The 15,026-nt window shown below is 34.9% G+C and overlaps 1 protein-coding gene across 1 annotated transcript; it reads left to right on the top strand.

Moving 5' to 3' along the window:
- LOC136251060 (gamma-aminobutyric acid type B receptor subunit 2-like) lies at nt 1-8,641 on the top strand. The gene is made up of 15 exons (XM_066043437.1): nt 1-248; nt 303-446; nt 4,156-4,326; nt 4,380-4,487; nt 4,791-4,856; nt 5,218-5,418; nt 5,527-5,790; nt 6,045-6,108; nt 6,169-6,264; nt 6,670-6,802; nt 6,856-7,099; nt 7,150-7,281; nt 7,478-7,795; nt 7,849-8,007; nt 8,376-8,641. The coding sequence occupies exons 1-15, from the start codon at nt 18-20 to the stop codon at nt 8,460-8,462; spliced, it is 2,418 nt and encodes an 805-aa protein (XP_065899509.1). The 5' UTR covers nt 1-17; the 3' UTR covers nt 8,463-8,641.
- The last annotated feature ends 6,385 nt before the right edge of the window (nt 8,642-15,026 follow it).

The following is a 15,026-nucleotide window of genomic DNA, read 5'->3' as shown; positions in this document are numbered from 1 at the left end:
ACGTAGCTTGTACAGAGATGGCAACAATGCGGATAACCAGGTATCTGGTCGTTGGTCTGATATTTTCAGCGTCAATCGTGAGGTGCGCCAACGTCCTGAAACAAACACTTCATCTAGGAGCAATGATCTCTCAAGAGGGCGAGTTAGATTACTCAGGACAGCTACTTTCCTTTGATCTAGCGTTACAGACAATCAACAGTGATCCGTCACTTCTGTATACCTTTGAAAAGACGCTCAACGACTCGATGGTGAGTGCGGGCATGTCTGTTCAATAGTTACGTGACATCACTGTGTGATTTCAGTGCCTACCAGCAGCTAGTTTGCGTAGTTTCATCGACCAAATATTCCTGTCATCTGCTCAAAACCACATAATGTTGATTGGACCAGACTGCTCAGTAACTTCGGAGCCTGTTGCAGAACTTGCCCCAAACTGGAACCTCGTGCAGGTTAGAACTACTATAATTTAGCCACAGTTAGGGTCCGGAATCCGAAAAATCAACTTTTACAAATCGATCCCCCTACCATTGTGGGATGTTCACTGTAGTATCCCCAGTGTTGGGAGTAACGCGCTACTTATGTAACGCGTTACGTAATATTATTACTTTTGTGGTAACAAAGTAATATAACGAAATACGCTATAAAAACAGGTAATATAACTCAAGTTACTTTACTTGCAAATGTAACGCGTTACCTAAGTAATATAGTTACTGTAACGAATCTAATATTACGTAATATTTTTACTAAAAGTAACGAAGTTACTAATCTCGTTAGTAACCCACTGAGTAACGCCTTGCCACAACGAAGTAATGAAGCCTACTAAATGAGACTTATTTACCAGCTACTTACTTATATCAAGACTTGCACATTGTCCAACAACGCAATCGTGTCACGTGATAAGGTGGTAGTTTCACACGTGACAGCTTAAGGCTATGGACACAAAGTAATATAATATGTAATATTATTACAGTTACTTTATTTTATGGGTAATATGTAACTGTAACTAAATAGTTCAGCTGCAAGTACTATGTAACTAGTTACTTTTATAAAAAGTAACTTGCCCAACACTGTTTATGCCGATCTTCCTGGCTACCAGGCGAGTGTTAATCCCCAAAGTACTATTCCACCTCTTGTTACATCTACACTAAGCAAACTTGATCTCGTGCTAGTTTCCACAGGTTCCATCATGCTATTAGAACTCTTTGTGGTTACTAGTACCCATGCAGCATCACTTTTGGAATCATAAAGAAGATTGCTACAGTTCATTGTTGCTTGACCTTCAACATGCTGGATTTTTGGTTGATCTTGTGACAACTGAAGTTGGCTGTCTAGGCCATTTCATGCCAGTGATTGTTACAAAGGTTAGTAATGTATGCCATCTACCGAAGAGTACAATACATTGACATTGCATACTTCAGTAGGCAGCTCATGTTGCCATTTCCTTTTCGTACAGGATATTTAACTCTTGGGCTTCAGCATCATGAGATGTAGTCTTGATATGCCATGTATAATTATTTAGTTTTATAAGTAGCTACAATTTATTTATTTTTTTCTTGCCAGGGCTTATTATTACTGTTTTAGTAACTTGGTAACCCTGAGACTAGACTCCTGACCCCTTGTACATGTATTATTGTTAAATTATTATGATGTTTATCTCTTTAATGGATGCTTCACTTTTCAGACAATAATTAATAGCTGAGGTGCGTGGCGCCATTTCTTCCTTTTGATGCGGGTTCATAAGTCATATTAATTCTATTTTACAAAAAAAGTTAACAAACAAGTACACAAAAAAATTTAGAATTTTCAACTAGAGTAGGGATCATAGCACTGATATCTTGAGCACAGTAGGGATATAACACTTCTTATTGTTTTACTGTGATTTAATATCGTGCACTACTCCAACTTGTTTCAGTACTTTTTGTCGATGTGCTATGGTCCCTACTCTAGTTGGATTTTTTTTGTGTACTTGTTAGTCATAAAAATAAGACGTACATGCCTTAGCTATGTGTCATATACAACAAAGCAGTAATACTGAATGCTAATAAACCTAAACCCATGTGAACCCATAACAGAAGCCACATATATAGAGACAATATGCAATGTGGTTCACATAACATACTGTATATGATTGTTGTATATCAGTTATCTAACTGGTCAAGCACCTTTGGGAAGATGTCTGGCTGACATAGCTTCAGTGGGTTAGATAGATAACCAGATAAATTCTAAAACAATTCCCAAATTTGTTGCAGGTTACAGATATTGTGTGTAATAATCAAATAAAAATCCCTATAGCTGGCTTCCTGTGGCTTCCTATAGTATGAAAACAACAGCCATGTATAATAATTAAGCTTTAACTTTTTATTGTTGCTTCCTTCCACTGATGTACTTTACTTTGAAGTTCAAACTATGGGATGAGCACATTATTTTTTAAGCAACTATATGTATCGACTGTTTGGCTATATATGCAACCATCTATATCTGTTAACCATGATATATCTGTGGTCTGTATTCACAATCACATATAGCTAGCTCTCATTTATATACACTTATTGTACAAAACATATTATTAGTAGTAGTTCTACATGGATGCATAATAGAAAATGTGTGTCAGGTCACACCATTTGAATTCATGTACACATCACTGTCTTCTATAATTTGGCATGATATGAATCATGACAAGTTAAACATTCCGAATGAGATCTGGTGTGCACTATGTAGAATTTGCTATGAGTCATTCTATTTAATAACTTGGGAGAGAAAATTGTAACAATGAATACATACATACATACTTAATTATACCCTCTACGCTATACATAACAGCGTTGAAACCGGGTCGGGTCATCTGGGTCACATTTTCTCCGGGTCATCCAGGTCTGACCCGGTTTACAATTTATCCGGGTCTGACCCGGATTGGATCACGTGAGAAGCGAAATTGTTCGTTTGACGACGTGGAACTTATAAACGCTATCGCGTAGCTCTTTCGTGAGCCACGCCCACTTATCGCATTACCAACATATGCTCAGCCACGCCTATTTGTTAGTAAGTGCAGTATGTAGCACGAAACTGAGGGTATCTATGGTGAGGGGTAGCTATTGTCAATAGGTGAAGACTTTTTTTTTTTTTTTTTGGTCTTCAACCTACAGCTAGGCTGAAGTTGCAATATTTACTCAACACGAATCGAACGCTCAAAATGTAGACTCGTTCGCTCACCCGAGACTAGCCGAAACACGTCTTGGCTTTAATTAATCCGGGTCACATCCGGGTCAATCCGGGTCACATCCGGGTCACATCCGGGTCTGACCAGGATTGCTATCCGGGTCTGACCCGGATTGCTATCCGGGTCAGTGGGTCATCCGGGTCAGCAGTAGTGACCCGGTTTCAATGTTGATACATAATAAGAATTAAAATATATTTCCATTACTATATGAAATGTTAGGACAAAGTCAACTGGTATTGGTAATCACAATATTCCCTTCTGGCAGCAAAACAACTTTCAGCTGTCCATCCACAATTTTGTGATACATGACATAATAGGGCAAAAACAATTCAAAACAAATGATTGTCCAATTTCTGTTTAACAGTATCCATACATGTGTAATCACATTTTGACAAGCCACTAAAGTCACCATACATACTAGACTATGCAAATTGAAGTCCAAAAACACAACTATGTGTACAGTATATGTATAGAGTTTAGTGGTTTTAGCGGTGTTAAAATTCATTTGCAGGATTTCTAAATCAAACCATATAAATGCCAGACATCTGGGGACTTTTTAATTCTACAGTGAATGCACCTAAGGAAACATGTTAAAATGTTTATAGTCTGGAGAATACATATGTAAAAACAGTTTCTGATAAATGGCAATCATATTTCAGTTTGATACAAATTTTTATAGCCCATCACAATTAGTTACTACAGTAGTTGTAGCAAAAATATTATGTAGCTATTGAATTTGTTGTGAGTGTTTGTCACTACTTGAATAACTTTACTATATACATGGAAAATATTTATGCATGCACACACTTCTACACACGTAACTTATGGTAGCCTCCATCCAATTGTAACTACACTCAAAGTAACTGGTTCACTTTAAATGGAGTCAAACTGCAGAAAGCTGTAATGTGTTATTTCAACCTGTTATTTTCATTATCCTCTAGATCTCAGCAGCATCTACCTCACCTCGTCTTTCTGATAATAAAACATTTCCACTATTCCTCAGATCAATACCAAGTGATGCTGAAATCGCTGTAGCAATGGAAACAGCGATGAAAAGGTTTGGATGGTCCAGAATTGCCATAATAACTCAATCAGAAAATATTTTCACTTTTGTAAGTTATTAGTTTTTCCACCAACTCACCATAATGTGACTACCATTTCTCAGTTGTCAGCACAACTCAGGCTCCATTTCTCAAATACCAACATAAAGGTGTTAAGTGAGTACACACTTAACACAGAAACAGATGCACCCAGCATAGTCAGAGAACTTAAAGTAAGTATCAACATGTACAAACTAATATCCTAGAAATACCTGAACTGTTAAAACAAAAGTGTGTTGTGGTAACACTTTAGGTGTCATACATTAGTGACTGCATTGCACCTGTGGTAGGTGTAATGCAGTGACTAAATGACACCTAGGTGTTACCATAATACTACACATGTAATTCAAAGATTTCATAAGTATTATAAAAACCTTGTATGTCAAGACATAATGTGCATTAAGATTACATAAAGGTGTAACATTGCATGTGTGCTATTTGTTTAAGTGACTTCATGAATTTTAAATTCTTCATAGAAATCTCCTGCTCGGATTATTTTTCTTAACATGTATGAGCATAATGGAGCAGAAATATTATGTGAGGTAAGCAACCATTTGTTCATAACTTTTTGCTTAGGGAATACACCAATGGATTCACCACTGAGTTAATATACATGTTACATAACATGCCCAAAAAATCAGTTATAAAACAACCCCTTATGTACGTATGAAACTGCACTATACATAAGTGATATACTGTGTCTTTATACCATTGTATAAAACTGAGTGCATTATTCACACACACACACACACACACACACACACACACACACACACACACACACACACACACACACACACACACACACACACACACACACACACACACACACACACACACACACACACACACACACTATCATCAATCTTATTAATTTTATACGTCGTGTGTGTTTCTCTTCAGGCAGCTAAAAACGGATTAACTCATCCTGAGTATCAGTGGATGTTTCTTGTTTGGTATACTGATAGTTTCTGGATGGCAAGTAATAGCAATTGTTCAGTTGGTAATGCAGCTTTACAAAATGTAGTGCAAAATTCACTACTCTTTGACTATTATCCTCAACTTACTGAAGAAGAAAAGGCTCAACCAAATGTGGCAAACATAGTATGTGTATGATTAGATTAACTTTCATGACTGTATTCTATCTTGCATTCTATCTTTCTACTATATATGCAACTGAGGTAAATTTGTTTTTGTTGCTGTTTTCCACAGACTTGGAACTTCTTCAATTCCTATTATGATAAAAACATTGAGCAATATAGAAAAAGCAAAACATCTCGACTGGCAAATAAAGAAGATGCCGTATTCATGTTTGATGCAGTCTGGACTGCTGCACTGGCTATTAACAGTACTGCATCTAAGTTACCCAATGGTGAGACTTTACTGAGGAATTTCACATACAATGGTGAGAAATCTAAAAACATCTCCAGACTTTTATATGAAGAAGCACTGAAAGTCAAGTTCTTTGGATTAAGTGTAAGTGAAATTACATATGTTAACACTTCTTGTTCTTGTACACAATGTTCTTACCTAGTGGTAATATAATGTTGGTAAATACTCCATGTAATTTATAACTATGCAATAGGACAGTTGCATGTGCACTGAAATAATTATTCTAACAAAATTTAATATTAACATTTGCAGGCTTGAGGAATCCATGTTAGTAGGAATAAAATTGTGGGCATATTCTTTCAATAGAAGTTTTAGACTGTGTTGTTACATGCTTATAGGGAGATGTTAGTTACCGTGAAAATGGTGATAGACCAGGTGGATTAACGTTCCTCCAATTCAGACGTTAGTTCTTAAAATTTACATGTAAGAAGTCATGTAATCAGTCATCATATTGTATAACAGGTAATGGCAGTGGCTTGACTAGAGTGAGATATGCATCACTAATAAATGGCAGTATTGTGTACAATAATGGAGAGAATGATGGCACAGTTTTTCCAGGTACTATGTATGAATTTTGGAATACTATTGATGTATGTACAATGAATGATGACAAAATGGTAACCACATCCATGTACATGAACATGCGGATCAAGTTAAAGGTTTCCATGCAACTAAGTGATTCTTCTATTTATAATTAGAGCAGTTATTTTTCTGGCTGCTGTGTTATTAGGTGTTTTAACCATTTTTGTGCTTAGATCTAGAATTATACCAATACCATTTGTAGCTATCATAGTAAAACATATAGCCTGAAATAAAATTTTATTTTTCAATGATGGATCTTCGCATGAGATCTCAATAGCTCACGCATATATGGGTACACTCTTGATGCTATCATGCAATGTTTCTCATCTAATGCAAGGCTAAGATACTAAAGTTGTGATTTTCTCTTTTGATCTTGTATAGATGGTAGAACAGAGGATGAAGAATTTGTTTACATTGCTTTGGCATTGTTTATCATTTATACCATACTTTCTGTTCTTGGAATATGCTTTGCGATAATCTGTTTGGTGGTCAACTTATGGTTCAAAAATCAAAAGTAAGAGAATTATGCCATTTGATTTGTAGATTGTATTTCTCTAATAACATTAGGCTAGTAAAACGTACCAGTCCATATGTCAATGTGATGATTATAGCTGGAGCAGTTATATTTTACATAACAGTGATTTTGTTTGGAGTGGATGAAAATGTGGCATCGTCTTCAACAGTAGATCATCTGTGTCAGACAAGAATTTGGTTGGTAGCAATTGGGTTTAGTTTATTGTATGGAACAATATTTGCTAAAACTTGGAGAGTGTATTATATCTTCAACATTGTTAAACCCAATCCTAAATTTGTGAGTTATAAATGCAATATCTGCTAAAAATGAGTTGTATACATTTGTAGGCAGCCAAAGACAGATACTTGTTTGCAATTGTCACAGTACTTGTTGTAGCAGATGTTGTTTTAATGATTCCACCAACACTGATCCCAGGTGCTATTTTAAGAAGGGAAGAAGACGAAATTGAAGGAAACGAAGTTTGTATATATGTATATATGTAATGTAAATTATGTGTAGCTATGGCTGTATACATCAAGACCAGGTTGAACAGGCTGTGCATATAGTCTTACTTTGCCTGTATGTAGTGTTTGTTTAATCAGTTGTGTATCACAAGCAACCTCTGTGGCTAGCTGTCCTTTGTGTATGTATGCTATTGAGATATTTTCTCTACAGGATAATGATGTGCCTCAAATAGTTGGTGTGTGTAAATCTGATGACTCACTGATCTGGTTGCCCATTCTATTCAGCTATAAAGCATTTGTCTTGATGGCTGGACTATTTCTTGCTTTTGAGACACGTAAAGTGAAACATACAGCATTGAATGAATCTCGCTTTGTTGGAATGTCAGTTTATGGAACAGTGATAGTATCTGTGGCTCTTACTCCAATTGGATTTTTACTACACAACTATCCAAGTGTGCAGTATGGAATATTGGGAATGATGATACTGTTAAGTATAACTTTAATATTGGCACTGGTGTTTGTGTCAAAGGTAACCCATTTTGTTTGTAATATCAGATGATACTTTGACATGAACACTTGTAGATGTACAAAGTTTATCATGATCCAGAAGGAACTGAACTGGAAAAGAACAGTGAAAGTACTGACACAAAACGCAAGAACAGTGCTGTTGATTTTGTTGAGGAAGATTACAAAAAGAAAATAGAAAGTCTTAATGTAGAAATCAAAGCCCTTAATGACACAGTAAGAATATTTTGACAATGTCACTTCTATGAAACAGTTTATTAGATATTTTTAATCTGTTTCTAAGAAGTTAAATGTCCATTTGTGTATCCTCTCAACAAGTATATAGATTCAATAATAGTTTACTCCTTGAAATTTCTAGCCTTATAGTCAATATTTCAACTGCTTTTTGCCACGGTAAAAGTTTCTGCACTTTATAATTAGATATACCTTAAAGCATATTTCTGCTAACTGTCTGGTACATATATAACTTTAATTTACTTTAATTCTACATCCTTTCTTTACTTTGCTTGTGTAACTAATGTACTGTTACAGCTATAGTATTGTCACATTCAATTATATAAGTACAACAATTTTTTCTCTTGCAGTTGAGGAGTGGAGAATATGCTATCCGAATCAGAGATAGCTTGGCAACATCTGACAATTTCAAAATTGATATGATGGAATGCCAATAACTAATCTACATAATTATTTTACATACGTACCCTACCCTTTTACATCATGTCATGAGCTGCAAAACATTGTGTTGTAAAATTTTATAAGTATATATATATGTGATACTTAAACTTGTAATTGTTGTGTACATCCAAACTACGTTGTTTTTATTGACTTTTAATCAATATATTTTGGCTGGACTGAGTTGACTTGCAGTGTATAGCACTAAATGGATTGGTCACTTTACTGTAAAGTAGTAATAATGATAATAATCTTGTGTGTATGCCACTATGAATTTTATCAGTAATAATTTAGCAATTTAGTGGCACATGACAGTGGCATGTTAATATCAAATTGTAATTATGTGGTAAAGTCTTTTGCACTGTATATTATTTGTGTGGTTATGTTCCTACCACAATATCAATAAATTAAGAAACTAAGGGACGTTGGGATGGCATCTAATGTAGCCTTGTATACCAAACATGTACACTACATTATAAGTTCAGCATTTGATCAATTTTACTAACTATAGATGTACTACAGTATAATACTGGTGATAGAAAGATGTTGAGGAAATGGAGACCTGAAATGGGATTAGCAAAAACTTCATAATATTATGTTGCAGTTAAATTTCACTTAGTGGCTACCTCTTTTAAGATAATTATCATCATGTCAAACCTGGTTAAGATTTGTATATCCTCATCATATTGGCTGTATAGTAATGACATCAGTTTTGGTCCATGTTTCACTCAAGTTATGAGGTTGCACTGTACTATACCGTAACAAAGGTACTGTACAGATTTCTGTGGGGATTTGAACTTCCTCCATTCAATCAATGTACGTAGATTCCGTAGAATGTCAATAAAGTACCGTCTCAATAAGGGACAACTTCAGGTTCCACAAGTTCCTTGGGACTTATTTGACCTGCACCTGGTCGCTGATTGGGACTTATAGTACTTTAACATGTTCATTGTTGTAATGTACATGATCTATTGAAAATGCGCTCTTATCAAGTAGGGCTGGGGGATAGTATGTGCATATCGGACTATCGGGATAGTATCATTATCGGTATCGCCTATATCGCTTGAAAATTTACTATCGGACAGTAATTAACAAGTAAAATACAGAGAAATATCTGCAAAATACTTTAAATAATAACTTTTTGGAACAAGAATCAGCCTAAAAGGCTGTTTAATATCTTATACAAAATACATGCATGGGTACATCCCTCCTTACAACTTTCTTTGAAGGCAACTTATAGGAAATAGGTGAATTATCACTATCGTTTTACTATCGTCTATCGTGAACAGTGTCTTGATATCATTCGGACAGTGAAAATTTCACTATCGCTCAGCCCTATTATCAAGAGAAGTGCACGGTCTCTTTAAAAGGTAGTTTTTCTGGTACTATTTCAGATTCCCATTTCAGTTTTCACTGACTGAGTTTCTGCTTTCAATTATTTTCACTGTTCAGGGGTGAAGCAGTCTATTGAACAGGTATATATGCTACTGAATGTATTCTTGACAGCATGCACAACATTTTTCATTTGGGTAACTTGGTATGGTATGGCTTATGTTACTATGCTGTTCCATAATTAGGTTAATACACCTTGTGTATCCTTCCTTGTTAAGTTTTCACAATATTTGTATATAAATAAAACTGAATAAATTGTTTATATGAATTACACAGTGTGAGGCCTCATCTAGTCTACACAGCTTTACTGACCAAGCTATACTACATCTGTTGATGCTGACTGGTTCGGATTGCTCTGTTACCTGTTGCTGAGCTTGCACATGTTAGGAACACGTAAAACCTATGTACTAGCATATCTTATATCCAGTCAACTTACCACTTCCCAACTTTATTCATAAAGACTATTTGTTAAGTTTATAATGCCAAACATAAATCACTACATGCAGCTTCAAGCTCGACTAAATTCTACTAGTATAGCTATGTATTAGCTGTGACATTCACATAGTTCACAAGCCTATGCAATGTCAATGTAGCTGCTGTGTACTATAATAGCATGGTTGACTTTTTCATCAGTTTATGTAGTTGTTTGTCATATTTAACCCAGCCAGTTTTATCTCAACCTTTTACTTATGTTATAGTAGGTGCCATATATACAGATGTTGCCGTTCATCTGTACATGCTCTTTTGTGCCAAACAAGAAAACAAACAGTTTTTAGTGAGAAAAGTTATTATAGTTAATTTCTTATGTGTACACTTCAGTTCAGCAAATATTCAGTGAATAGATGTAAGAAGCATAAGAAGATATATACAAAATCATTAGTGAAACTAACCTTCCCAAATTTGTAGAATAAAAATTTGAGTAAGCTGGGAAAACAATGTTGTGTAACTCCAGGCTACAATGTGTACTTATATTAACTACATTGCTGTAAGATGTACTTAACTGATATAATTATGTTCAGTTTACGGCTTCTGGTGTACTATACACAAATAACTATTTATTAGCTGGCTTCTTCCTGTCATACATGTACATGATTGCTAACTTTGATGGTTTAATATTACAGAAAAGCCTGGCCACTATCAGTATAAGGTAATCTGTCTAATCATCTTGAGAATCCCTAAATATTCCATTCCTTTGCCTGTCTAATACAGCTACCTTTTGGCCTACAATTGTATTAGATATGTAGGTCTATATACCATCTACTAAAAATACATTTACTGTATAGTAAGCATTACACAATTATGTTCTCTGTATTTACTCCCACTGCTGTGGCTACATGTAGACATAGATGGAGACAAAGAGTGCAATTATCGATTATCATAAGTGCTATATAACTATCTCACTAAGGACCTGTGAGAAGCTGCAGCTGTTACTATATAAATACATATTATTGACCATCCATGCACCTATAGGCATATTTACATTGAAAACAAATCATATAGTGTATTCCAGATATCACCAGGATATTCATGCCCCCATCTTTCTAATGACATGCAAGTTATTTCCAGTATCAGTGTCAAGTGATGCAGAAATTGCTGTAGGAATAACAGCAATTAAAATGGTCAGGATTGCCTTAATAACACAATCAGAAAGTGTTTTTACATTTGTAAGTTGAAAGCATGGCATTATAGAGTTACATGCATGGATGGAGAAATTATTTTGTACAATCGTTTATAACTGGTGTAGTTTTAAGCTGTATGTATACTTCCAATTACCAATACAACTCAACTGCACATAGCACTTTATTTCATGCATGTCAGTATTAGCACTGTTAGTGCCAAATAGCTGGCGTTTTGTCAGTAGTTTTCTAGGCAAGTAAAAGATCATCTTGCATAGTCAAATTTGAAAGTCATCACATTAATTACAAAGAATTCTATACAAAAAATCAACAGACTGCTTTATTAGAATGTTTGAAGACCTTTCTACAACATAATAGAGATGGCTTTACTGAGAGCTGATTGATGTACACAGATATCTTTAGTTGTTGATCAGTTACCTATCTAACCAATGAAATCCATACAACTGCAAATTATATTCATATGGTAATATGTGACAGTAAGCCTTTTTATGTAATATTGATTTTCTTAAATATGATTCAGAGAATTCATTAGCTCATGTATACAGCACACATAATATAACAATTGTCTTAAAGGCAAACCCTTCAATTTTCCTTCAAACAATTACTGTTCACTGTTAAAAATGAAATCCAAACCTGGTTGACTACTTTATTAGAGATATTCAAAACAACTGTTATTGTATACCAAAAACAAAGGTAAGTTGTTCTATATTGCGATCTTTATTACACTGTAGTTGTGATGAAATTGTTACAACTAGCTACAAAGTATATTTATACACCCCAATGAGACAGGGATGACATATTTGGTTTCTTAAATATTATCCATTACTAAAGTAAATTCATTGGTCCACATGATGTGTGCAGAATTTTATCTACAGACAAGCATTCTGAAGGTGTTCTGTATATCAATGAATCCATGAAGACTGTATTTACATGCTCTAATAGAGCATTCACTGAAGTCGCAAAATTCTTCACTAAATGTCAAGGAGTTTACTTTTATCACGGGAGATAGTGCATTTACAGTGGTTCAGGATTTGAAAGTAAGTAAATTTTCAGTGTACATTGCTACAGTGTGCATTACCAAAGAGGAATATGCCATGGCCAGAGTGCAGAAAACAAAGAAGAATTAAGAGATCAGAAATAAAAAGTAGTGAAACAAGGGATTTTGCCTACACCTGAGGATATTCTAGTAGACATTTAATCCCTATAGTCCATGCAGTCATAGGTATAGACTGAAGTAAAGATTAAAAATAAAATGACTGAATAAAGGATTAAATGTCTGCTAGCCATGAACCACAGTAGTGGTTCTTAATATAGAGATCGCCTATGTTTTTTGCCAAAATCCTAATAGAACACACACCTAAACACCACCTTAGGAAGCTCCCCAGCCACAAAGAAGCCTTAGAAGAAGCATATGTCCACTGGAAAATATGAAGTCAAAAGGAACCAGTAAAGGTACTTTTAAAATAACTGAAATATGTTCATCTGTTATTTTTATTCTCACAGGGCTAGAGCAAATCATGAGTACTTTTTGCAATTGGGGATAAAAACTGCACAACTTTCCTTCCTATGTCTTTCTTCACATACATAACCTATTTTACTGCATATTACAATGATAACACCCATTCTCAAGCAAATTTGCTTCTTGTATGTTCAATTTGCCATTGATCTTCTGACTTAGTTTCTGCAAGGGTAACCAATGTGTTAATATGTGTTAATAAGTATCCAATCTATTCATGTTAACACATTCATTTGGAAACCTTATATCATTACCTATATTTAACCACAGTGTATATATTAAACAATAATGTTGTTGTGTACCACTGCCTCCTTGACTTCCTGTAATAACACAACTGTACAAGTGTGTATATAAATCAGAAGCCACACTATTGTTGACCACACACTGCCTATAGTTGGATATGTCAAAGCTGTATAGTACAAAGTACATTCAATAATAAGGAAACAATATACTGGTGTTTGCTAACTCTGATAATATTAACTGACTACTTAACAGCTACTGTACATGATGACTGACTTTGATATACTGCTGTGTAATATCAAGTACCACCAGCACCTCTTATTATCATGTTAGCTATCCATAAATGGATTTTTAAAAAGTAAACACTGAAACTAGTGTAAAAATAATTTTAAAATTAAAACATGGGAATAGAGATCACTGAAAAAAGTAAAGAAACAATAATCAAACAAACCAGCATGTTAAACACACAGAGATCTCTATTTGGACTCAAATAAACATTTATACAGAAGCATTCTCAGTACTTGTCTGCCCGGCCCTGATTGATGGAGAAACTAATGTTTTTTCCTTAGTTTCTACCATATCCATTGAGTCTAAATAGAGTTTAACATGCTGGCTTGTTTGATTCTTGTTTCTTTACTTTTTCAGCAATCTCTATTCCCATGTTTAAATTTTTCTAATTTTTACAGTAATAGCTATATCTTCAGGTGCCCTTGTTTCCCTACTTTTTAGTTATATGATCCCTAGTCAAACTTATATTTCCTTATACCTTATTCATTAAGCCTGGTAAGACATTTCCTTTTCAGAATCTCAAAGTTTACAATTGTCACTTCCTTTCCTTTAAGCATTCATCCATATGCATTCCATGATGATGTAGATATCGATGTGTGTAAGTTGTGTTTACTAATATTTTATCATGACTTCCTAATACAAAGAAGGGTGTTTAGCTATACAGAGTTTAGAAGGTATCAGTTTCTCATCCTCCTGTAGCTACTCAAAATAGCAGTGCGGGAGGGCGGATTTTTATTTTATTTTTTACTAACCAAATCAGGGGCGGATCCAGGAGTTGGCAAGGGGAGGGCACAGACTAAAGTTGTAGGTGGTTGGGGAGAGCAGATTCTCTTGTAATTTTAAGTAGCAATGATCACTCCTTAGTAAGCTGATTTTTTTCATTATGAACTTGTTTTAAAGGCTATGATTAGCACGAAAGTCTTAACACTAGCATTACGTTAATTATTTTAGAGGCGCTTAATACGTACGAAAGTGCTGCGTGACACTTCGACAGTTATTTTAACTATGGCTTTAGGTGAGTTTGTAATAAATTCAGGTAATATGCAGCTTTAATTTCATGAGCTATATAAATAGATTTTTTTTTTGGGGGGGGGGGGGGGGGGGGGGGTTGCTCAGTACAAATAATAAATAAATAAATAGCTACACTCATCCACCAGTGGTGTAAAAAAATCCGTAATGAAGTAAGAAAAACGGCGGGGATGAGAAACTAATAATTAATAAATTAAGTTTATGTGGCCTAATGAGGTCTTTATAATATCCACTGAAAGACCTTATTAATAAACCAAAGTGACATATCAGTACCAAATTCAATCTCAGTAGACTAAATTTTCCTATGGAAGGCATGCCCCATGCAGACCCCCTCCCTAGATAGAGCATGTTCTGCATGCTTTGCAGCTGCGTCAGCGTTATTTTGCACATGCGCATTAGTTAGTTATGCATGTATATATCTGAGCGGTCTTACGGTCGATAGTTTTGCAGTTAAACATGAT

The sequence above is a fragment of the Dysidea avara genome, chromosome 3, assembly GCF_963678975.1.
Source record: "Dysidea avara chromosome 3, odDysAvar1.4, whole genome shotgun sequence".
NCBI lineage: Eukaryota > Metazoa > Porifera > Demospongiae > Dictyoceratida > Dysideidae > Dysidea > Dysidea avara.
This window is presented reverse-complemented; position numbering and strand designations above follow the sequence as displayed.

Coding starts and splice junctions, on each gene's coding strand:
- LOC136251060 (XM_066043437.1), top strand. CDS start 18: ATGGCAACAATGCGGATAACCAGGTATCTGGTCGTTGGTCTGATATTT. Junction 5,791..6,044: donor TCAAGTTCTTTGGATTAAGT/GTAAGTGAAATT, acceptor ACATGCTTATAG/GGAGATGTTAGTTACCGTGA. Junction 6,109..6,168: donor AACGTTCCTCCAATTCAGAC/GTTAGTTCTTAA, acceptor ATTGTATAACAG/GTAATGGCAGTGGCTTGACT.